The 24,010-nt window shown below is 44.4% G+C and overlaps 1 protein-coding gene across 2 annotated transcripts; it reads right to left on the bottom strand.

Moving 5' to 3' along the window:
* Positions 1-72: 72 nt before the first annotated feature.
* vps37d (VPS37D subunit of ESCRT-I) lies at positions 73-23,606 on the bottom strand. Of its 2 annotated transcripts, XM_030360603.1 has the most exons (8): positions 23,359-23,593; positions 22,649-22,766; positions 22,156-22,207; positions 21,438-21,511; positions 19,797-21,206; positions 15,564-15,735; positions 8,772-8,854; positions 73-4,400 (listed from the first exon to the last, which is right to left on the bottom strand). In XM_030360603.1, exons 5-8 carry the CDS (start codon positions 19,917-19,919, stop codon positions 3,831-3,833), a joined length of 948 nt encoding a protein of 315 aa, XP_030216463.1. In that variant the 5' UTR covers positions 19,920-21,206; positions 21,438-21,511; positions 22,156-22,207; positions 22,649-22,766; positions 23,359-23,593; the 3' UTR covers positions 73-3,830. The 2 variants fall into 2 exon arrangements, with proteins under 2 accessions (XP_030216463.1, XP_030216465.1); XM_030360605.1 differs by lacking the exon at positions 22,649-22,766 and having other exon boundaries at positions 23,359-23,606.
* Positions 23,607-24,010: the final 404 nt, after the last annotated feature.

Here is a 24,010-nt window from a genome sequence, read left to right as displayed (position 1 = left end):
GATTTGAAAGGGAAGTCTCTGGTTTAAGCTGCAATATCTTCATCCCCCCTCTCACACAGAAAAGGAGATGGAGAGGGTTTATGTTAATTTTATTCACAGCCCTTCACATTGACTACGATCATCACTTTGACAATGCATTTTATTGACGTGTGCTTCTATGGAAGAAAAAAAAGGTTATTTCACATGTAAACACATTTCATAAGGTCACTTAAATGTTGCAAAGAGTGTAGCTGAATGCACAGCAGCAAGGTGTTTCTCCACTTGATTTCATATTTCCTCTATTATCTTGCTGATACTTTAATGTAATTCTTATGGTTGTGTGCGGAGAATGCCTGAACAATTCACAAGCATGCACATGAACATACCCCCGCAGCCTCCGAGACGTTTCCTCTTTAAAATAGGCCTAAGGCAAAGCAAGATGTGTTTTAACTTGTCAATAAAGGACAAAAGCAATTGAAAGAGAACAAAACAAGTCATTCTTTGATCTCTGTAAGGCCAAACCAGAAGCACTGAGCAAAGATACTGAAAAAAATGGAGAATTAGGATCTAGCGTAAAGAACGCATGTTGGTTGATGTCACAAGAGATAACTTTGCTTTCTTTAGCTGTAACTATATTTGTGCAGTCATCGTATGGCAAAAACAAATGACTCAATTAGTTGAAGCACTTGAAAGTATTCTCTCTTTGGATGAGGACTATTTTTGGCCCACATTGCATAGTTTATCTTATATCATCAAGGGGATTCCAGAGAATTGATCATCTCATTCATGTGTGTTTTAAATTTTGTTTTGATACTTGGATAACGTCACCTTCATTACAACAGCCGGAAGGTAACCATGACCAAATCACGTGGGCAGTGGTCTTCGTTAGACCACATTCACATCACATAGCAGTCAGAGAATTCATAGCTACCAAGTGCTGCTCTTGTCCTTAAATACTTCATTATTAATATACTTAAATAGATCAAATACATGAATACACAATATGCATTTGCATATGCATGCAATGAAATGCATACACACAAACATATGCATCCATGACCCAGAACAAGTGAGAAAGCAAATAGGTCAAACAAGTGGTCACTAAGCCTATAATAGAGCTGGTCTTTCAGACGATGATAAAGTATAACTGAACCGTCCCCCACTCAAACAGAGTTAGGGTTTCAACAGCTGCATTTCTTTCATTATTTTGTTTTATCACCATTAACAGGGACAATGGTTTTACAGTATCACACTAAGTATAGTGATATAACCCATTTGACAAACATAAAATATAACTTCAGTCACTGAACCACTACAGGGTGAAAAGTAGTATGTTTAATATTTTGGATTTTATCGACTACCATTACTTTAACAACGGGGGAAATGCTACTCTTATATGAACTAGTTTGGACCAGTTTTCCTGATTGTAGAGTACCGACATCTGTTACTTGTTGCGTGACCGAAAGTAGGCAAGAACAAAACCCCAACATTTTCTCCATTATAAAAAAAAGAACCCAAATAATTCAGCTGAATATCAAATGTTCCATTAGCTGTATAATGGCGTGCGCTGGCTGGGTGAAGGCTCAGGTCTTTTCCAGGCCGTCACCATCCATGTCATCATGTCAGTACCCACTTTGCAGCAACATTTATCCTCAGAGGCCCGGGAGGTCAAATTCAGAAGGGTCCTGCTTAGGGGGCACTACACAGATGCACATAGTTTAGCTGCCATGGGGGGGCCACACACACACACACACACACACACACACACACACACACACACACACACACACACACACACACACACACACACACACACACACACACACACACACACACACACACACACACACACACACACACTGCCATCCATATCTGGCTGGACAGGAATATTATTAGCTTGTCGTCACTCGTGGGCAACACTGATATGCTCCGACACGGTGCGTATTCGTCTCACATCAGCGCCGGCACTCACACTAAGAACACGCAACGGTGTTGCCAATTGACAGAGACGTCAAGTGTATAGCATCTGGTTATTTGGACGGAGAGCGTATTATCAATGTATTTCAGGCCCCATCAGGAGGCTGCTGGGAATAGCCGATTCTTGATATGACACAAGTGACGTACGGTGGGCTTTCTTGGACTGGGCCGTTGTGAAAAGATGTCCCCACAAACATCACTGTAATGGCCACCAGCTTCAAAACAATCATCCATTTGAGAACCATCAGTCAAGATAGGTCAAGTCAATTGAGGACGTTGTATTGTATTGAATTAACAAGTTCAGTCCAAAAAAAGATTATCTCCCCCCCAGAAAAAATGTATGAAATGAAAGGCCGATTAAAGTTTTGAATTGTAGCAGTCAATCCCTGTATTAAAAAAGAAACAAAAAACAAAACACTTTTACATCAAATTATTTGAGGCAAACACGGGCATGCACAAGCATGAATGACCCTCCCTGGGCACAATTCAACCCTTTAACCTGGGTCTCAGTGTGCTACAGGGCTTGGTAGGAGCAAACGCATGATACATCATTCAAACGAAATGCATAGGAAAAAATGCATTTGTTTCGTTTTTTTGTAAATGACCCTGAGTGGACAACAACATGGCAATGTTTGGTTCGATTCCTGACCTGCACAAGGCAATTATTTTTCTTGACGTATAGCAGACCAGATTCCTGGTCTTCTATAGTACAGACATGCATTCAGAGTTAAATACTTCAGAAAGAAAAATTGTAAAAAACTAACTGGATCCTATATGGAGATGAGTACAAGTAACCGCCACAACTGCACTCGTATGCATTCCCTTTCAAAATAAAATACTTGAACCGAAGATTGACTTGAAATGCTTTCCTATTCTTGAGATGCTTTCTTATAAATCACAACATAAGGCTTTTGAAATAACAGCACCCTCACTGCAATGATACACAGACACATTTCAGGGTCTGGAAACACTGAAAGACTAAACATTTAACAACAGAAAAAAATGCTGCTTCATGTTTACCACGGTACACAAGAATCTTTGAAGCCAAGCATTTAAAATAGGATTTACATGAATAAATAAAATCACTCCCTTACAGACGTGTGACCCAGCACCGTTCATCAAAAAGCCAATGGTGGACTATTTTGGGGTACTCCTATAGTGTTGCATTTGTGGTATTAATCTACATTGGGCAAGAAAGAAAAAAAAATCTCTTTGGAAGGCAGTCTCAAAAGGATAAAAAGTGATGCTGAATACATCGCCGGCCAAAGAATATCACCGTACACGCCCTATATCAGGTTAACAATAAATACCATCTGCTATAAATACAAACATTTTTTCAATTGCAACCTTAATTTAGACAACTGTATCTTTACCCATTTTGTAATAAGGAGTGTAAGACAAATGAACAACAATGGCAGTTTGTCTGATGACAAGTTGCATTATGGTTTGGTGAAGCCACATGGACGTTGGCGTCTCCCAACCAACTATTACAACCATAATGCCCGCCGTAGCTGTGCTTCTTAACCCAACGTCACTCTCAAATGGTGACATGATTAAAAATAAGATTCTCTAAAACTCCCAATCGGGCGTCATTTGATGCATCGCTTTCCCTTCCCATTCTCTCTCTAGCAATAAAGTGGGATGGATCCCTGCTCCCCGCACCACACCTCTTCATCTCCGTGGGCGTGTCATGGAGGGGTCTGAGTAGTCTCCGGGGTCTGAGTAGTCTCCAGCGCGAGAGGAGAGGAGGAGAGGAGGGGTGGGGGGTGGGGGGCAGACCGGTCTGCTCACAGTTTTATCGGTTTCACCTCCTTCCCCCATGTCTGGGTCTTTTTTTTGTTCCGAGCCAAGTCTCCCCTACGTTGGGGGGGGGGTTACCGGTAAGGGGTCTCGGTCGGGTGGGGGCTCGGCCTGTAGAGCTGCTGCACCCGCACGGGCCTCCCCCCCGCCGCCGCCGGCCAGCCCCCGGCCAGCTGTCCGATGACGCGCAAGCCCACGGGCTGGCCGTGGCCGCTGGGGCTGAGGAGGTGGCCCTGGCCCGGGCTGGGGAGCTGCTGGTCCAGGTGCACCGGCGGGGGGGCCCCGCCCTGGGGGCTCAGGGCCTGGCTGGGGCGCGGCGCGGCGGAGGGGCAGTGGGGCAGCAGGATGGCGGGCGTCAGGCCGTAGCGCAGGTGGAAGACGCGCAGGGGCCCATGGGCCACGAAGCCGTTGGGCCGCACGAGGGCCTCCGGGGGGGCCGTCTCGGGGTCCTTCCTGACCTCCGGCACGGCCTTCTGGAGCGCCGGGGCGGGCTTGGTCTCGCTCGAGGGCCGCTTGGGCCGGCACAGCTCCTGGACCTTCTCCACCTGGGCGCGACGGACGTGGTAGGTCTTCCGGGAGCTCTGGAAGGACTCCAGGAAGGACTCCAGGTTCACGCTGCCCTCCATGAACCTCTCCAACAGCTCCTGTTGAGGAGAGTAAGGGGTCATCAGAGGGGGACGACCGGACGCAACGAGACCACAGGATTTGTGAAACCACCTTGGAAGTGAGAATGTTTTTACTCTTTGGTATAAGTGGCTGGAAGGTTTCACCGGCGAACTCTCCCATAGTTCAGGAGTATTATGATTTCAGTGAGTCTGGCTGTGGTCTGGGGAGACTGGGGGAAAGCCCGTCGATGAGGGTGGCCCCAGGATGGGGAGGCCTGGCACGGGGCCCAAGCAACACTGACAGATTAAATACTTCAGTATCATGTTCCTGGCCAATTTGTGCATAATCATTTATTCTTTAAACAAGTGGCGGGATAACTCATTTCGCATTTACCATCTCCCCCGGACAATGATGAAGGTTCGTTAACAGATTAACACCAAGACACTACACTCCTAGCCCTGCGGGCTGTTGTCCAACACGGCCGACGCAAGCAACATGTGCTTGGAAAGCCAAAGGTAGTAATTAAAAGGAGTTTGCGGGAAATTTAGTAAATCATTACTCTTGGTATAGAGTAGGCAAACAAGTGGAATATGCACACTTTTGGCAGTGTAGGAATGTATTTTAATAAATGTTGGCATGTAAAAATATGCCTGTGATGTTCAATAACCTTCATAAAACGTTAACGGCTAAAAAGCAAGAAGGCTAGCAAGTCTTTGATCGTAGAAGTAAGGTATTTAAATGCATTAATAGGATCTCAGATCCCAAGTAAGCAGACTTTAATATTAAGGCAGATGGGCTTAAGAAAGTATGAAAATCGTTAAATACATATCATTTTCCATTGCACCAGGATCCCTATAAACCTTGGCCTTAATCCCTCCAATATTCAAATGGTTCTGCCCTAGCAGAACCCCACTGTCAAGTCTTTACCTCAAACAGCGCCAGTTGGCTAAAGTTACAGGGGTTGAGGTGGGCCAACAAAACTATTCATTTCACGTATTGGCCTGATTCGTATGCACACTGTTGCATTTTAAAAGTCAACTCTCTAGAGGATGTTTATTACAAAGCAGAGCAACCATCTGCATGTCTGTCTGCATGTTCATATTCAGCAAACCGTCCTCCCAACTCCGTTATCCAGGAGGTTGGAACATATCCCAGATTACTATGGGCGTGAGGCGGGGAGACTCCCTGAAAGGGATACTAGTAATTGACAGATCATTTAAGAGTCTAGGGCCTAGAGCACCAGGGTGAAACCCACGTGAAATGTGATGCAGATAGGATCAGGGTGCAACTGAAAGGGTGTAGGAGGTGTGGGCCATTTGGCCTTTGCCTTCGGAGATATGTTGGTCTCCTTGACAAAAGTAACGCACAATGGTAACCAGGCAAATGCTAGTGAAACCAAAAGTGATCCTAAAAGCCAATTCATACAAGACCTTAGCATAGAGTACATTCGTTTAAGATTTCAGGTTTGGATTCATAGCTGTATATGAAGAGATAACTCCTGAGAGGAGGAGTTCTCACGCTGCCCTGAAACCTGATAGCGCTTTGAACATTTTCTATCGCCTGTACCCAGGGACCAAAATGAACAAATGCCATCAGCCTCTAGATTGAACCATTAGGCCGTTTTTTGCAGGGTACCACTGTTTAACATTACAAATGAAAAAAATAATGAATTCAACAAATCTGCCGAGCTTGTAAACAGCTCTCCCAGCTTGTGAAATGGCCCCTTTAAACCCCAGACTGTATATGGGTTGAATCCCCGGGACACCAAAAGCAGTGTCATGATAATCATCACAAAGAATAGGAAAAGTCGGCAGCAAGACCGCCATGTCTGCTGGCGAGGCAACACAACCCAATCCTGGCTACAGCCTTCACATCCTGCGAGCCCTCAGAACACACCGGACTAATTTCCCAGAGCTTAATGAGCGGCTCAAGCTCGGCATGGGGAAGGGATGTCTCAGAAATCCAACAAGATTTATGTGGAAAACAGTTGAGCGAGGCAGAGCAACATCCTGTGTTGTTACAGCCCGCCGTGGTGTGCTATAGTCCGTGATGCCTGACCCACGCACGTCGGAGACAGAAATCGGTCGATTTCGGTCTGCTTTACCCAGCCCCTCAGTCCCCGGAACGGCAACAGGCAATCGACAGTTGCTTTGCGTCCTGCATATTTTTGTGAGCGACAGGAAACGCTGTACACACATTTGCAAAACAATTGTCCAGATGTTCTGAGCTCGTGGGAGCAGCAGAGCCAATTAAGCGCATCCCGGACGTGGCTCAGCGTTGGTTCTATCAACAGGTTTAAAAAAAATGTAATAATGGTGAGGCGTCAGCTTTGCTGTCAGGAGACAAACAAGGATTTATTTAATACACATTGGAAGTGACAGGCCTTGTATAATGGTCTTTGTTGCCGTCAACCACTTGCTGTGTGAGGAAGCAAGAGTGGATAAGGAGACATCATTGATGAGACTTTTGCATTTGATCCTTGTTCTGCTAATGGACAACCCCCTCCCGATGATGAGAAACATCTCCTAGCGCACCCCGCTGCCATCAAATGGCAGCAGTTTGCTGTTAAGTAAACCTTTGGTCACGCGGTTACCTTGGGTTCCGACTCCACATTCCTTGCTGTGGGAACGTGTTCCCGGAGATCTGCTAGATATTGGTTTGAGGGAAACGTCCACTCGGGAGCGTTTCGTTGGCAGGGTTTTTAGTTGAGGGGCATTAAAAGGGTCTTGCCAACTGTATATTAATTATGAAGAAAGATATGGATGGATGGATGAAAGAAGGACTGCATCTTTAATGCATCCAATCAAATATACAGTAATTCTGCTTGGGCCATCTCTGTAAACATTAGGTGTGGATAAGGGTAAGGGCTGACTAGGCTGTGTCACGATGCCAGGTCTATGGCTCAACAACATCAGTATGGGCTCCAGTTCGGTCCAGATTTTCACAAGCTGAGTTTTTTTTGTTCCCTGGTCCAATACGAATCTGGCAAAGCAGGAGACATTTCCTCGCAGATTTTGCAAACGATTCCTGTAAAGACGTGACCCTAAAGGAAACTGCCAACCGTTTAAAGGCTTTTTGGGGGCTTTAAAATGAAAGCACACATTTAATATCATAGGATTATGGCCTTTGAGGTTGATATTTAATAGTAAATGCAATTATTCTGTAGTATGTGCTGCCAAGTGCATATCATTTACACGGTGTGTGTGTGTGTGTGTGTATAGGAAGAAGAACTACATTTGCAGTGTGCGTTCTTCAGTTTAAGAGGGCTAGTTTGGACAAGTATAAACCTAACATAGATTTGTTATGATGTAAATCCACAACATTGGGATTATGTGGAGGTGCTGCTGGATTAAGTCATGATCGTAAAACAGACATGAAGCCCTTGGGAAGAGCAACACCAACCTACCTTCAGTGTTTATGGAACATTTCCTGTATTTTTGTCTCGCTGCAAGATATGCCATCCATCAAAGCAACATCTGTTTCATGTGATGTCCCTTTTAAAATCTGCACTCGCTATTTCTTACTTGAAAATGCCAAACTTTGTCTGTTATCTTTTTTAAAGAATGGTGATATAATATCCACTGAATGGCACGGTAAATCGCCTCAAGCATCCCTATGGGATCCTGCTGCAGCTAGGGCCCCCATGGTGGTGCTCACTGTCAAGTGTCAATCATTCTCTGGACAAGAAGGTGTCATTCAAAGACAGTTCAAGCTATTGCTTGTGGCACTTATGAATCAAGCGCTTGAGCATGACACACAAGGGCAGCTGGGCCTGAAGGCTCCTGGGCGATAACAAACCTTCTAAGTTAAACTCAGCTTCTTTTCCAGCCCTCAATCAATGTTTCGCAGAATATCGTTTTAATGGAACTCCCAATGCTATCCCTACCCGGCTCTCGCCTACAGTGTTTTATGTTTCACTGTTTTCTCGTATCTTACGGTTTCAGTTAGCTGGGTCGATGTTATCAGATGCGGCAGGGCTATTGAAACAGAGCACCATATCGCACTTTTAAACACACTTATCGAATGTAGGTCTGTCATGCATCTCTATTATTTATACCTTGTTGTTTTTTTTACATGCCTTATCTCCCTAATTAATTATTTATAGTATACCGCCCCCCTTCTAATGTTTCGTTTTATGCCAAACACATTGGATCATTGCACTTATGTTGTAAAGAGCCAATAAAAGGACATTTATGGTTACTTATTGTTGACAAAGGCAGAGCTTGTAAACAGTGTTCTGCATCAGTACCACTTCTAGGAAGTTATCATAACAAATGCCTCCGTTTTGAATACCTAAATATTGTCGAATATAATACTCTGTCAAACAAATATGAATGACGGATATGTAAACGGCTGTAATCACATGTGCATAACATCGGTAGGACAGTTTTTTGTGTTGAATCCTTCACCTCCGATTGCTCCTCGGCCTGCGCCACCTCTTCCCGCAGCAGGGTCTGGGCCGCCTGTGGGCTGCTCCTGGGCCCATGGGTCTCTGCCAGGACAAAGAGAGAGACCACTGATTCATCTGATAACATGGGATAGGGAGGGGGGAGAGGGGGCGGGGCGGCTTGGTCGTGTTTGTCTTGATGCAAGTTGTGGAGGGGTTAAGGGAAAAAAATAATAATACAAAGCAAAACTGTCCAATGGATGAGAAAAGAATAGAGATTATAATAAGAAAAGTTCTAGGTCAACAGTTGCATATATTAGGTACTTCTTTCACAGACCACGTGTTTTTCACATCCAACTTATTTTGTTCACTCCTTTATTCGTCTTTCTCACTCTTGACTTTGATGTACACATTGTCTGGTTGTATCCTCAAACAGGACACATCCTGTGTTTTCGATGAAACAAAAGAAACCAGTGGAAAACGCCCTAAAGCCTGTCTAGGCGAGGATTTCCGAGACACAACACATGAACATGCATGCCCCCTCTCAAATATTTATGTCCACAGCAGTGCAATGGGGGGGGGGGGGGGGGAACACGGCCCACTCATAAAGAAACTGGTCACAATCTATTAGCTCCATGCGGCTGGGTAAAAAGGTGTGGCGTGTGGGGAGGGGATGGCGAGGAACGACAGTCGTGTTCCTCGCAGCTGGCTAGGGAAGGGTTCACTCAGCAGTGAGGGGCGACCAGCGGGCTGCTGCCATGACACCGACAGCTCCCGTGCCTCCCAGGGAAGTGTGCGGACATGTGTGCGTGTGGGTCGCTCCTAGCGGTGCCTCTCAGGGGACGACACACACTGCCGTGACGCTAATGCGACCGAGCATTCAGCGTGGACTAAGCAAGTAGCCTCTTGAGAGTTTGGGCACGGGGCCGTAAACAAAATAAATCCTTCTAGACAAAAAAATAAAAAAGTAAAGCCGAAAGGGTGCCACCCTTTTTAACAAGCCTTCGTGGACGTGCCACGCCCACTCCTGCCCCCTGATTGACCTGACCTCCGAGACCTCGCCGCCAACAATAAATAAACCAACACCACTCCACTTCCAGGGGTCTAGCCTCTTGCTTGTAGGCCTCACTCTGCTTATGTAGATACGATCAACGTTCGCTCATGCATGATGAAATCGCCTCTGGTTTGACCCCCCCTCCCCCCACCCTCACCCCCCCGATCCTGATGTTAGAGATCTAATGAGGGCTGACAGACAGGCAAACCGTGCGTATGTAGAGGCTGTATGTGACCTAATTTCCATAACTTGGGGGGCGGGGTAGGGCAGGAGTAGGGTAGGAGTAGGGTGGCAATTGGTAAAGATAACTCGGTCAGCCCGGGGAGCTCATGTGGTCGACTACAGCTCAGCGCTAGGAGGATAGTGGCGCTGGGATGAGGGGTGACACCGCAGAGCGGACTGCTGGAACAGACTGCGCTCCACAAGCCCCGAGCGCAGCTGCGGTCAGGGCGGGGAAAAAAAAAGCGAGACAGGGAAAGGCAGGACCGTGGAGACCGCATTATGTGGAGGAAACACATGATGGGGAAAATGATGACGCCGTTCAAATGTAACAAAACAAAAATCAGAACTCTCGTTACAAAAAGAAAATAAGGTGCGATAAGCCTTGGGGCCTTGGGCTTACGGGCCGAAGAGAAACGCACTGACATTTTGCTCTACGTGGTCACACACTCCTCCTGTTGTCTATGGTGACCGGTTCGCCGGATGAGTCAGTGGGTGTGCGTGTGGCCTTGTACAGGAGCGCGTCACGCCTGCGTGGTTTGGTGTAGCTGGCCCGTTGAGGGGGTGTCGGGTGGCGTGCAGCAGGGCCTTGGCAGAGCTCTCGTGGCAGACGACGACACTCGGATATGAGGTGACCGTACCAGAAGTGCAAAGACAAAAGCATCAAACACAGGTCGAGGCTCATTCAGGCAGCCGGGGGCGTGCTGCCTAGTTGGGTCATTGCATTTCCCTTGCTAGACTGAAATCAAGGGAAAGGCCGAGATGGGAGTTACTCAGTTTCGCACTGCTTCCAAGTTAAGGACTTTACAACTGTGGTATCCAGGCAACATGCTTCGTGAAGCGCCACGCAAGGACACTGATTGTGGGGGGGGCGTCCGCCACAAGAAATACAACGTGACCCTGCTGTAGACTGACAGTAGCATTTGTTTTCCAGCTAAGAAAAAAAAAAAGTAAGCTGTTGGTGTCAGCATGGAACACTCTTTATCAATGCTAACTGGCAGAGTGGGGCAGAGGAAGTGTAAGCCAAGAATAGCCGGGAGATGTTCCTGTGAATGCCGACTGTACACAAATAGGTCACCGTACTGTAGACGAGTCTTTGATGTCCACATTTGAGCGGTAATTGAGGGGTAAGTCTAATCATGAATTATGCATGCGTGGTAACATCAAAGGGGAGTGGTACCGTAATGGTCACCACAATTTTAAACTACGGCAAACGTGATATGAACCGAAATTCGGGTGGCAGGTGGAATAGGATGGTGCCAAGTTGCCTTTGAACTATTTCTGGGTTATCTCTTCCAATGAAGGGCAGGCCCACAGCTAGTGGTGTAGGGTGGATATAAATACCAACTGAATTTTAAATCTGAAAAGTACTGAACTGCAGGAAAGTCAGTCGGAAATGGTGCCGCTTTGACGATTCTCTGAAAAAAGACACCATGGATCTGTTTTCCCCTTGCTAGCTCATTTCCATAACCATATATTATTCACCTGTTCAACAATGTACACAAAGAAAATCAACCATTTGACATAAAACACAAAATCCATGCAACCGCAGCAAAGACAATTTTGTGATGCAGTTCACATATGCTCCCAGGAGAATCCGCACCTCAACCAATAATATCTTCAAATGTTTCCGCCCCCACTAATCTAATAGAGTGTGTTTCGTCAATTTCAGATATAATCAATTTGAATCAGATACCGCCGACATTTTTCCTGCCGTCATGTCCTGTTTAACTTGCAAAAAAATTCAGCATCTTGGCATCTCACGACAATACAATACTTTGAAAAGCCAATTCTTAATTTTGTGAACCATTATGTTCCAATCCAGACTTGTATGAATAATTGAAAACGCACCGTTGTATGTATTAAAGGTGGGTAAGGGAATGTGAAATGTGCCACCACACACATTTCAGTCAAATTTCCCAGCGAAATAACACTGAATGGGAACACTTCCCCCAAAATGAACCAAATGCTCAACCACATTTCATTGCGTAAAAGGTGTGCGCCTCGTCCCTGGGTATTGTGCAGTGCATGTGTTGTGCACAATAAAGGCCCCCCTTCAGCCATACATAAAGGGACTTATGGCAGTGCTGACACAATAATGGAATGAACACATAGTTATGAGAAACATACACTATGTTTATATAACTTGGAGGCAATCATTGGGCAGTATAGGAGGACTTTAACACATGCATGCACAGCAGCCGCTGTAGACATGAAATGCCCCCGAAACTGAAAAGGCTTTCTCCTTTTGTTTGATGCGGGGTGATGGTGATGCTACTGTAGTATTAGGCATTTCATTAGCCAAAAGTAGTCCTGCACTCTGGTTGTTGAACAAAGCAGAAAATGTGAATGGGGGCCCAAAAATCGTTGGGTTGAAATTACCTCATAAAAACGACAATCTGGAAAGTACATGGACCTCACAGGTTCTTTTAATGTTCATGTACAAAAGCCGCCATTCACCAGTAATGATTCAATGAGACAATAAAGAAAATAACTTTGTGGCTGCTGCTTCCTGATAGAACCAATGTTCCCTTTTTTGAAGGGATTAAAATGGCTGAGGGGAGTCCTTTGTTCCCCGGCTGACAAATGTGTTGGTTGAATACCCAGGGAAGTTGAGCATAAAAGTCTTGCCTAACGGTTACAGTTGCCTTTGTGAGGTGAAATCAACCATAATCCTAGTGCGAACACCACACCCAGCGTCGACGCTTTCGGACTGAAGACGGCGTAATAAGCACAGTCGTACTCCACACTGGGGTGTTATCATCCTCGTCGACCGCTCAGCTCCAAACGCTCGAGCTGCAGAACCTAGTGTTCCTCCCCTCCATTCCTTCAAATTCAATATATTGAATTAACATCAACGCTCCAATGAGAGTAACCATAAAACCAATATATCGCCACGAGGCCACTGCTGCAACCTAGGGTTTTAGGGAAATAGCCCTAGTTGTTTTGTGCATTAGATGAGGGCTTAGGGAAGAGGACTGCCCCTTATTGATTTAAGGCCACTTTATAATATGAGTCAACGGTAGAAAATCCAGTGGGGGACCGATGTAGCGCAACCACCACGTGTCAGCATTAAGAGTAAATGTTCTTAAAACAAGTAGGAATGACTCAACATAACAAGTCCAGAACCGTTAATGTTCGAAAACTGAATGACCATATCCACCAGAAGGAAACCGCTACTGCTCCACAGATGTAACCGTAGACTAGGAAGATCAGATAATCATTTTCTTGGGGGAAACGGGGACACCCAGAGGGGTATGCATCAGTGGAGCTTGGGCGCAGCAACAACAGTACGGAGAAAGATAACGCTAAAACTCGCCTGGAATGATTCCATTACTCAGGAATGTAAATCTGTTTCACACTTTTCACACTTGAGACCAGGGGGGAAAGAAAGAAGGGGGAGTAAAGCGATGGTGGGATGGTGTGCTTGTGTGTGTATGTGTGTGTGAGGGGGGGGGGGTTCACGTTTTACTCTCAATAACCTAGCTGACCAGCTGGCTCCATCGGGCCAAAACCGTGGTCTGCCTTCATGCCACATCATCGACTACATGTCTCTCCGCTGGAATGAATAGCCTGGAGAAATATGACGAGCCCGTGCTCCGCGCGGCCATGCTGCGCCAAACCAGAGTCAGATGTTCAGAGGAGGAAGGAAGGAAGGAGCTCCACACCCAGCCTTCTTCGCTGGGGGGAGTGCATGGGCCATGCATGTGCTCACGGGTTGGGTGCGGGCGTGTGTGGAGCAGGAGAGCAAGGGGTTCGAAGGCTTTTTTTTGTGTGTGTCACAGGAAGTTTGACATTCCACCCAACTTCCATCGCTGGACAGCTGCTGCGGCCCTGAGGAATTGATTCAGAAAAAAAAATAGACACTTTAAAAAGGGTCAGCTTGAACTCGAAGAGCTCCATCCAAGAATGCGTTGAAAAGATAGGAAAAACAACATGAAAAACGGCCAAGATCAAAGCGGCGGATTAACAAGCAGTTTTTCTTTGTATGAGGTAGGATTTATCGCGCTCATTTTTTTTTTCAAACAAGTACATGGAAAAAGGCATCTGCTGCTAATGCACCGCCGTCTGAAGAGTCTGCCGTTTAATACCAGAAATGTAACGAGGCTGCCAACACGTGTGGTCCTTTATGTTCCTGATGTGCGAGGGTTGCAGAAGACCAAACCAACATACTGTATCAACACAGTTTGCCCACATCACCCCAGTCTTAGTACAACAAGACTTACTGGACGTTGCTCCCCGGTCCCCAAGCATGACTTGACTAAACAAAGACAAACCCCTCTTCCAGCCCCCCCTGGCTCTTTTCTACTCTTGCAACAAATTCCTTGACGACTTCTGCAACCTCCCCACTGGCATCCGATACGTTCCCATGACCGCCAGTCAAAGCTATGCTGAGGCTTACGCTAAGCAGTTGGAGAGCTGCGTCTCACTGGGGGGAAAAAGAGTGTAACTGAAGCAAACCCTGAAGAGAAACCCACTGCAACCACCGCCGCCTCATTCATTGGCTTTTAATGAAGAAACTAGCGGGGAGGCTAGCTGGGAGACGAGACGGGCCTTTTCAAATGTCAAGGTTTCAATGTTGGGAAAGGAGACGAGAGAGAGAGAAGCCAGTAGAGTTAATAAAAAGTCAATGTACCCCTTGTCCAGTTTTGAGGATAAGTACAATGGGCTGTGGGGTGGCGATGAACTGAGAATTGGGGTTACAGGGAAATAAAGACAGGGGCAGTGGGGTCCCTTTCTTGTGTGCGGTATGGTCACTACCCATATCCACCATAATATAATCCCCTCAAGCATACAAGTGTGCAGGGCAAAATGGGAAAAAATAAATAGGAAATGTGAAAGTCTCTTTTTCAAAATTCACAGCTAAAAGGCTTTTATATCTTAATGGCAATTAGACTGTGAGATAATGCCAGCTACTCGGGGGATATCGGCTGCCTAATTACTTTTACCATTGCATGAGATTCAAGCCAAAAAAAAAGGTGGCATTTCATCCAAGCTCCTCTCATGTGCCAAGTGGTCACTGGAGACAGAATCCAAGAGCTTAAAAAAACGGAACCGAGAAGACGGTTTGCATTTGGCGAATTAAAACGGTCGAGTTGAAAAGATAATGAGCCAGTGAGATCTTTTCTCCCTACAGACGCACTAATCTCCCTGTTGGATCCCAATAGGTGGGCTTCTCTGTCTGCACAGGTGCAGACAGAGGTCTACAGTCCAAGCCCACTGGTTCTCACCTGCCAGGGTCGGGAGTTTAAGCGGATGCCGCCACAGGTCCGCTTAATATTGAGTACGTCATGTCAGGGTATGGATAAAAACCCATTAAAGCACCAAGAAGTGTATGCAGTCAAGGTGTTGCAAGGAATGAACCTTTTCACCACAGGCTGTCAGCCACACTGATCAAATGTACTTGATCCTTTTAATGGATGATCCTTGAAATCCCCATGCGAACCCAGAGGCGTTCCAACTAATCTGCCGCCATGCCACTCAAACAAATCAGCCTCATGCAAACCCTCTCCGAGTTGCTCCTCGGCGCTTCTTGCTTACCCAGCTGCTTCCGTTTCTCCCGGCACACGGTGGTCAGGTCGGAGAGCTGGCGGTACTTCTCGGCCAGCTGGAGCTTGCCGGTGTTGAGCGGCGGCCGGCGGGCCAGGCTCTCCTCGGCCAGCCCCCGGTTGGAGGCGAGCAGGGACTCTCTCTGCAGCTGCAGTTCCTGAAACTGGAGGAAGGCGGAGGGCGAGCTCATCATTGTGTTCGCTGTAGAAAGCTAAGAGGAGATCCCTTAAGAGGCTTTGACCAAAAATGAAATGGGTTGTCCGATGTCTTTCCGACGTCATGGCTTTTTTAGGGGGGGGATTCAGGTATCTTTTTGTTACATGACCGATGGTCTACCAGTAACCTGTATTGTGAAATGATTGAAATGGATTGGTTATTAAAACAAACGGTACTTTGAGTCCTTGCGTGTACTTTTTTCATCTACATTTCACTAAGTGTCAGCGCCATCAGTGAAATTGTCCGTGATGAATTGCACAGAGATCCATGCTTCACAGTCAGAGCTACAAGGTATTTTTTTGAAAAAAGATAAAGTATTCGACATAAAGCTAAAGTACATAGATATCACAGTAATAGCAAAGTAATTATAAATGCAAGATTAATTCTGTATTTAGTCTTATGAAATGACCTTTCATATATGCATTAATTAGGCTCAAAGAAGCAAAGCATATACCCCTGAGCAGTACTCATTTGCACAGGCTATGCTGCTAATACGTATATTTTCTCTCATGTCCTTGCTTCATAATATAACACTTCAACCAGAAAGCGAAAGAGTAGGATTTAGAATATAATGTGGCTAGATGACCCAAACATTATTCCCTTGTTCGATTTGGTCTGTAATATGTATTCCATTCAAGTTCTGAACTAAATGAATGCAATAAACAATTAGGCAGGCTCTGGGGCAAGTTCTGCTCCTTCTGGATCAGTAGAGAAACATCAGAGTGCACAAGAGCTCATTTAAAAAGCGACCATGCTGCAGTTACACCCTGCAGAAAGCCCAGCGCCTCGCAGTACTGACAGCTCTGCCACGTCAAATCACTGTGACTAAAACCAACAGCTCGGGCCAAGCAAGCGAAGCTCTTTAAACCGCTTTGAAGATGACAACAGAGGAAAACCTCCTGTCCACTCATATAAAAAGCAGAAAAACGCAACAAGGGGCTTCTTCACTGGATGGGGGTGGATGTCCCGTAACACATTGTTGGTGCTGGTTTGAGCATCCTTCCGACAGGAGGACACCGGCCCCGTCCCAGGATGCATCTGTCCCATCTTGCCTGGTGTCTTCCATGCACCGTGATCACATGAGGAAGCCACCGCATACTTAGCTCACTTCCCACACTCTGCGTGTACGAGCGTAGTGGGGCCCTTGCACAAAAGGCACGGCGTGCACGTCTGACAGCTGCTTCACTCACAGCAGATCTCACGGCTCGCACCGCGGAACAAAACAGCATAGAGCTTCATTTGTCAGAGCATGCCGGGGTGTCGGTTTTGACGCAGCACATCAAACAAAAATGGAATTCTACTAGAGTTCCGTTCTAACGGCATTCCTTTAAGAGGGTCCGAGGAGGTCTTTATGAATCGTGGTGACTAATATTGCATTGCATACGTGATGCATTGTCTGGCCCCGGCATGAAAGAGAACAAACACTATGTCTCAATGAAGATCCATCAGAGCTGATTTTATGGGGATCTCAGTTCACTTTATTCTTACCAAAGTCTGGCCTCAGAGCTCACCAGCTTGTAATTGAAAAAAAAAAAGAAGGCCTACAAAGAAAAGGTTATCCGCTGCCCCACACATTGACAGGATTGTTGTAGATCAGAAGAAGGAAACGCAGACAAAACAATGAATTCCCAAACTAAACGACATTGACCTTGAAGTGGAGCCAAGCTTTTCTACATCTCAACAGGAAACAGCATCAAGGGGGGGATTCTTTTAAGCCCCCAGCACACGAGTGGGCCCGACTGTCGCTTTCAGAAAGAACATAACTCCAAAGCTCCCTTCTGGGATTTTATTGGTCTGTCTCTGTTCCATCAATTCTGCAGAGTCAGACACTTCTTGCCATATCCTTCTTTCCAGACAGTGCCTGTCTTCAGAGCCCAAATGGGGCATTTTCTCTAGAGTTGACCACACCATGTCATCAGCTACTTGAGCAACCAACCCATAATGAAAAAAAAAAAGGAAGAAGAAATACACTCATAAATGTGAGCCTATGTATCTCCCATATATTCGATCAAGGCATTGCATTTCTTGCTGCATGACCTTGCGATGAGTCATGGAATCGACATGCGGCTTCATTGACCACACTTGGCCTTTGATAACACAGCAGGTCCCCTCTCCTGACCACAACACCATATTATTCTCTCTGCAGCACTCCATTAAGCCCACACAAAGTGTCTTTGTTCCATTGCCCCCCCCCATCCCCCCCCACCAAGAACCCCAATCAATTTCCCCTTATCATTTTACGACCTTGGTCGCGCTGTACGCCAGAATGCTTGCCACTGCTGCATTCTCCTTATCCAGAGAGAGCTGCAGGATGCTTTATGAATGTACCGCTCGTCTCCACGCGGCGTGTAACAAATGCCCGTCGGTCACAGAACACCCGGGTCCGTTTAACCCATATTCAAACAAAGGTTTTTTTGTAAATGTATGATAGAGAAAATAATGTAATCAAAGAAAGAAAAAAGGGCACATCCTGGGGGCACACAGCACAGAATAAGTTATCTTTCTGCGACTCTGCAAATGATGACGGATCACCTTTAGACAGTTGAGAGCTGTAATTTAAAAAGAAAGAATAAGCACCCCTCACCATGAACCGATTGTGACCCTTCCATTCCACGCCTTTCTTTGTCCCATTTCGAATGTGTTCAGTCAAATTATGCCTTCTGCTAGCCCTTAGGGCCAAGAGCTTGCATTTGACATTCGGGGTACTAAAAAGTTCAATCACACTGATTCACCATCACGGACCAGACATCCAGGGAGCACTATGCATTTAAGGAGACAACAACGTCAGCAAGTCTACCCTCCCGGCGAAGAGAACAACCCCACTGTTGTCTTCCCCGGGAGGACATGTTTGACCACATTCAATTTGGTAAACTGGTATTTTGCTGCTCCACCTTTGAAAGCTCAAATATATATTGTCCTCACTGAGATCCCAGGCTTATTAGGTCTGTGCAACCTCAAACCACCTTCTGGAGACACATGGCTCCTTGCGAGGCTAGTGGGATTCGGGGATCCACTCCCCGAAGGGGGAATCCATGGTTTCACTGGAAAGTTTGACAGATTTTAAGGGCCTGTTGAGGACACTGAAGAAGTTGTCGGTGAACCGGCTGACATCTTCACATACAGCGGGTGTGGACAAGGGACAAGGTAGAACCTAAAATGAAGACTCCACCAGAAACAGTCCAATGGGTTTTATAGTTAGTTACTATCAAGGTTAGCCATGTGAAAAGCAGGGGGTTGGGAAATGCTATAGGACAATGCTGTGAGTCAGCGACCAACCGCAGGTGCCTTTAAGAATGTGTTAGATGACCCAGAGACCCCCACAACAGGGGATGTGGGGTGTGATGCGTTTACCTTTAAATCCCACTACATTACTCAAACCAGTTATATGGTGTAGGCGTTTTTGCACAATTGACAATCGGCATATACTGTAGTCATTGTATACGAATGACGTCTCTTTGTTGGTATGCGTTGGATGCTCGTTTGTATTCATACGTGCACTGAGATCCAACGGCTCTCTGTAACATTTACAAAGGCAGTATGCTCAAATGTAACTTTGATGGAAGGTGCACACACACACACACACACACACACACACACACACACACACACACACACACACACACACACACACAGAGGCGGGATAGCCTGTGCTTCCTATAAGATTGTTGTTAAAGCACACACATGCAAACAGTTAAAATCCTGGGCGAAACGTTCTTATTCACACAGACAATAACGATGGCAAAAAAGATGCACAGAATGAAACGGATCGCCACTCAAACGCCCATTGGATGAGCCAGATAATGTTATTGTACACACATTGCACATCGCATCATGTGGAGAAGGGATATTAACAACCATTTTTGGCACTGGCCATATCATATGCACACTACAGCAATGTGTCCATATAATCCGTTAAGAATTAATCACATACTTTAACGTTACCTGGAATCACGAACAACACGTTTCAGTTTTTTTAGTTAAAAGAGAGGACAGGAGAATAAACGATACCTTTTCATTGAGATTAATGATTTGGTCCATTTTGTCCTCATTTTGTAGAAGCTCTCGGAGTTCGCTGGTGCTCAGAGCCCTGTAGCCGTCAGGGCAAGAGTTTGCTTCCTTTAGGTTGGACATTGTATTTCTTCCCTGCGTTTCGGACGATTTGAAACATAAGCCCTCTCGGTTACATTTCGTTCACGTCGGAATGCGAAGTGTGCTCCGACCGTAGACTATCTGAGAGACTGGCAACCCCATCAGAAACCTGAGAGACAGCTCCCACTAGTGTCCGTGCAGCATCCGGTTCCATATGCACTTCCGTCTTGAGCTGTTTTTTCTGTATACGTTTTGTCAAAACAAGGGTCGTTTTTGACACACGTAAGCCAGACATTCGGAATCGAAACGAATGATTGGACTGACGTGAAAAATTATACTTTTAATGGCATTGCTAGATGGATCGGTATGACGTGTACGCGAAGTTGCAGGAATGTAACCAGTGGAACTAAAACCTCTGATAACAAGCGAGCCTGCTGTGTGTTTATGACTCTTTTGTTGGTTTTTACAGTCAATGGTTCCCAATTAAAGTTACTCATAGGAATACCTTTCCTCTGTGCTCAATGAGTTAACTCAATGAACCTATCCAGATGTTATTTAATTGCCTTCCTTTAGGGCAGCATAGACTTTATCACAAATGTGTTCACACATTTAAATTGTATCTAATTAATTAACAAAATAATATCTGTCAATTAGTATCACTATCTCTCCATTCATCTGCTCATCCATCCATCAATCCTTTAGGGCAGCGTTCGTGATTCACATGTCTCCACACATTAAATTATATCTATCAATGTGATGCAATAGAACAATAGAACAAAAGCATTTCCTAAAGCAGCTCTTTTATTTTAATGAAGTACAGGGGAAATTGTTGCTATTCATATGTGTGAGCCACAGCAGAATCGATAAAAAGCCTTAAATTATATATTTAAAGCTGCTGCTCATATACGGTACATTCAAATGTGCTGCAACACAAACTCATGATTGACCTTAATGCAGTAGGCTTATTCATACGTTGAGCATTTTGAAAGGGTAAAAAAGGGAGTCAATGGCAATATTGGCTTTACCCAATGCCTTAATTTAATTAGTTACGCACAGATCTAGGTAGGCTATTAAATAAACGTTGATACAAACATTCTGTACGAACTCCTTCATATCGAAATCACATCCATGTCTTCCCTCTAAATTATCCTACGTCATCATAATCTTCTCCCTGGTTGTGGTTTTCCTCCCCAATATCGTCGTAGTCCTCCAAAGACATGTCAACTGAAGGACAGCTTTGAGTTGTCTTTGTCGGTGGTGGAAGAACCATTGCCTCTTCTTCGTCCACCTTAATATACTCGGGCAGTTCTCTGATGCTCTCGTAACTATCTAAAATACAAGAAAGACAAACTATAAAAGGCCAAAGTATAGGTACTGAAGCTGTTTATATAAAAATAAGTATCTCCAACATTTAAATAATATATTTCAATGTGATAACATGGAAGCAGTATGATAGGACAAAGAAGTTACAGCTTACAAAAAAAATAAAAAACTGTTAATAATAATCCATATTTATAATTTTCGAAGGCCTTTCCCTCAAGATGAAATGTCAGTTCTTACCACTATCAAACTGAGTCCTCGGTGGTAAGGGAGGCACAACCTCTTCCAGCTTCTTTGATAAATATATGTTGTTTCTGGAAATGCAGAAAAGAGGGCATTAGTATGTATAAGCATTCAAACATAATGATGGATTGCTTGATTTCAAACTTAAGTCTTTACTTTGCAAGTTTTCTTAAGATTAAGAGAATTGTGTTATTACTGACTATATCTCAAAATGATATTTTACCCTAAATGAAACGTTAGATATAGGTTCACAATGTTCATGCACATGACAGCAAGTTTACCTAAATTCTGTAAGTGTAAACCGTAACATCATTTATTTAAAATACATACACATAAATAAATGCATAAATAAGAAATGGCCAAATAATGAAACAAGAATAAAAAAAGTTGACCTATATAACACATGCTGGAAGTCGTATAGTCAACAAGTCTGAAAGACACTACAAAATAAAGGGGCACCTGCAGGATGCTATGCCCTGACTAAACCAATTCGCCATACCCTGCGCCCCTGGGATCCCACCCCTAACTCCCGGAGGCGAACCAGGCCTAGCACTGCAAAAGACACCTCAGCGGTCAACCATCATCAAGAAGTTGGGGTTAAGGGGACAAGGAGGGTTCATTGTAAGACAAAGCAGCTTCTTAAAAACAGAAGACGATGACAGAAGGGGCATTTATAGAAGAGGATAAGTGATATGAGAACTAGTGCATATCTTACTCGACATTCAGTACAGGGGGATTGCAGGGTTCGAAATATCCTTTAGATGGACCTAGAAAAGCAAAGAAAAAAATTGATGAAATAATCACAAAGACTTTCTTTAAAGTTAAATATACAGGTAGAAAAATACTTTAAAAGGTATGGTTGCTGCTCATCGCAAAATTTATTTTCATTTAGCATTAAGGTCATTTCAGAAAGAGGAAAAGGCACAGCTGCATGACATACCACAATTTGGAAGAACAAGCTTGAGACCATTTATTAAATCACCAAAGGACAGCAATATACTTAAATAGTAAAGTTTATGAATAAAAACACAGGATGTTCACTTGCTGTGTAATACAAATCAATAACAATAACAAAGGAACATAGACATGCCTTAATGTTGTGGTTATTACATACATTACGTAAGTGCAAGACAATTACATAAACATGTAAAAGGGGATTCAATGAATAATTAACTCTTGTAACACCAAAGGTAAGGCATCCTACATACCTTTACGGGTTATATACTTGTTGATTAGAAAGAAGATGAGGATTACCACCAAAGATGCCAATAGTATACCTATTAGCATCCATATCAACATGTGTTGCCGCCAAAAGTCCATTTGGTGCTTTAATCAAAACAAAAATAGGCAAAACAATTTTCTCATAAAACATTTCATTGTGATTTCCTTTTATTACATATGTGACTCTGTTCATAAGTATAGTGTGAAATAAATGACCTGCCCCTTCCCTTTTTTGTCAGCTGACTAAGCTTCAAGTTTTTTTGAAGCTTACTATTTTTAGAAGAGAAGATAAAAAATAATGTACATTTAATTACGACTGTCAAAGTTTCGACAATGATTTCTGGTGGAAATCCAAATGATTGAAATTGTAAAACCCAGAAAAGGCACTGAATGGCAATATTATAAAAGTTCCTGTAAAATGTATGGATTTTCAGTACTAAAATGTGAACTACCAGTCTCCAGTTGACCTCATTGCTCCCAAATATGAGGAATGACACACAAACACAGATGCATTTAAGACAGGGAAATACACTATGCACTACACCCTCTAGCAGCCGATTCCTGTGAAGTTCCTGTTAAACTCTCACATTCTGCTCTAAAAGAAAGAAGTACTCATTCACCTCGACCATTAGTTTTACATTTTTGTTAGGTTATTATAATATTATCATTGCCGCATAATCTCTTTAAAATGGCTTACCTTTTCAGGACAGGGATGCCTGGCTTATTATCACATCAACCGATGATTTTTGAAAGTAGAAGTAAGAATTTAAGTTTTCATTATTGGAGACCGGGGTTCTGAGATCTGATCTTAGCCTAACTGTCGGCTAATTTCCGCTGCGAACATAAGGAACTTCAAGAAGTTCCCCCTCCCGCCCCCTTAACACGCTCCAATGACTTCAGTTTATGTTTGGTGTTTTGTGTACTGTGTGTGAATGTTTGAGAGGTTAAACGCAAACAAGCTTTGTCACATGCGCGTGTGTGCGTGTGCGTGTGCGTGTGTGTGTGTTTGTGTGTTTGCGTGTTTGAGAAAATGTTTTAGGAATTATCTGTACATTCATGTAGATGCAAAACATCGTGTATTTTCATGGGTAGTAATTCATATTTAAACAAAAGTGATTTTCCAATCTAATATAAAAAGATAAGCAACTTACACTTATTCGTTTCATTCAAATAAATAAACATGCACACATACACACATTACATATTCATAAAGAAATCGGATACGGCATTTGCTCGAACAGAACACAGTATAATCGAATAAAGCAGTAATCAGCAGAGTTTTTGAGAGACTTTTACTCGCGCTCCTTTACGGTGAGAGACTTTTACTTTGAAAACTGCTTTCAGGAAGT

This window comes from Gadus morhua, chromosome 7 (genome assembly GCF_902167405.1).
Source record: "Gadus morhua chromosome 7, gadMor3.0, whole genome shotgun sequence".
Taxonomy (NCBI): domain Eukaryota; kingdom Metazoa; phylum Chordata; class Actinopteri; order Gadiformes; family Gadidae; genus Gadus; species Gadus morhua.
The sequence above is the reverse complement of the archived record's forward strand: the minus strand, read 5'-3'. Positions and strand labels throughout refer to the sequence as shown.

Bases quoted from the DNA above. Each gene is read 5' to 3' on its own strand.
- vps37d (XM_030360605.1), bottom strand. From the start codon at position 19,919: ATGTCCAACCTAAAGGAAGCAAACTCTTGCCCTGACGGCTACAGGGCT. The intron at 15,736-19,796 runs GTATCGTTTATT...GCCTTCCTCCAG, and splicing joins TCATTAATCTCAATGAAAAG to TTTCAGGAACTGCAGCTGCA. The intron at 8,855-15,563 runs GTAAGCAAGAAG...TTGTCCTGGCAG, and splicing joins GGAGAAACGGAAGCAGCTGG to AGACCCATGGGCCCAGGAGC.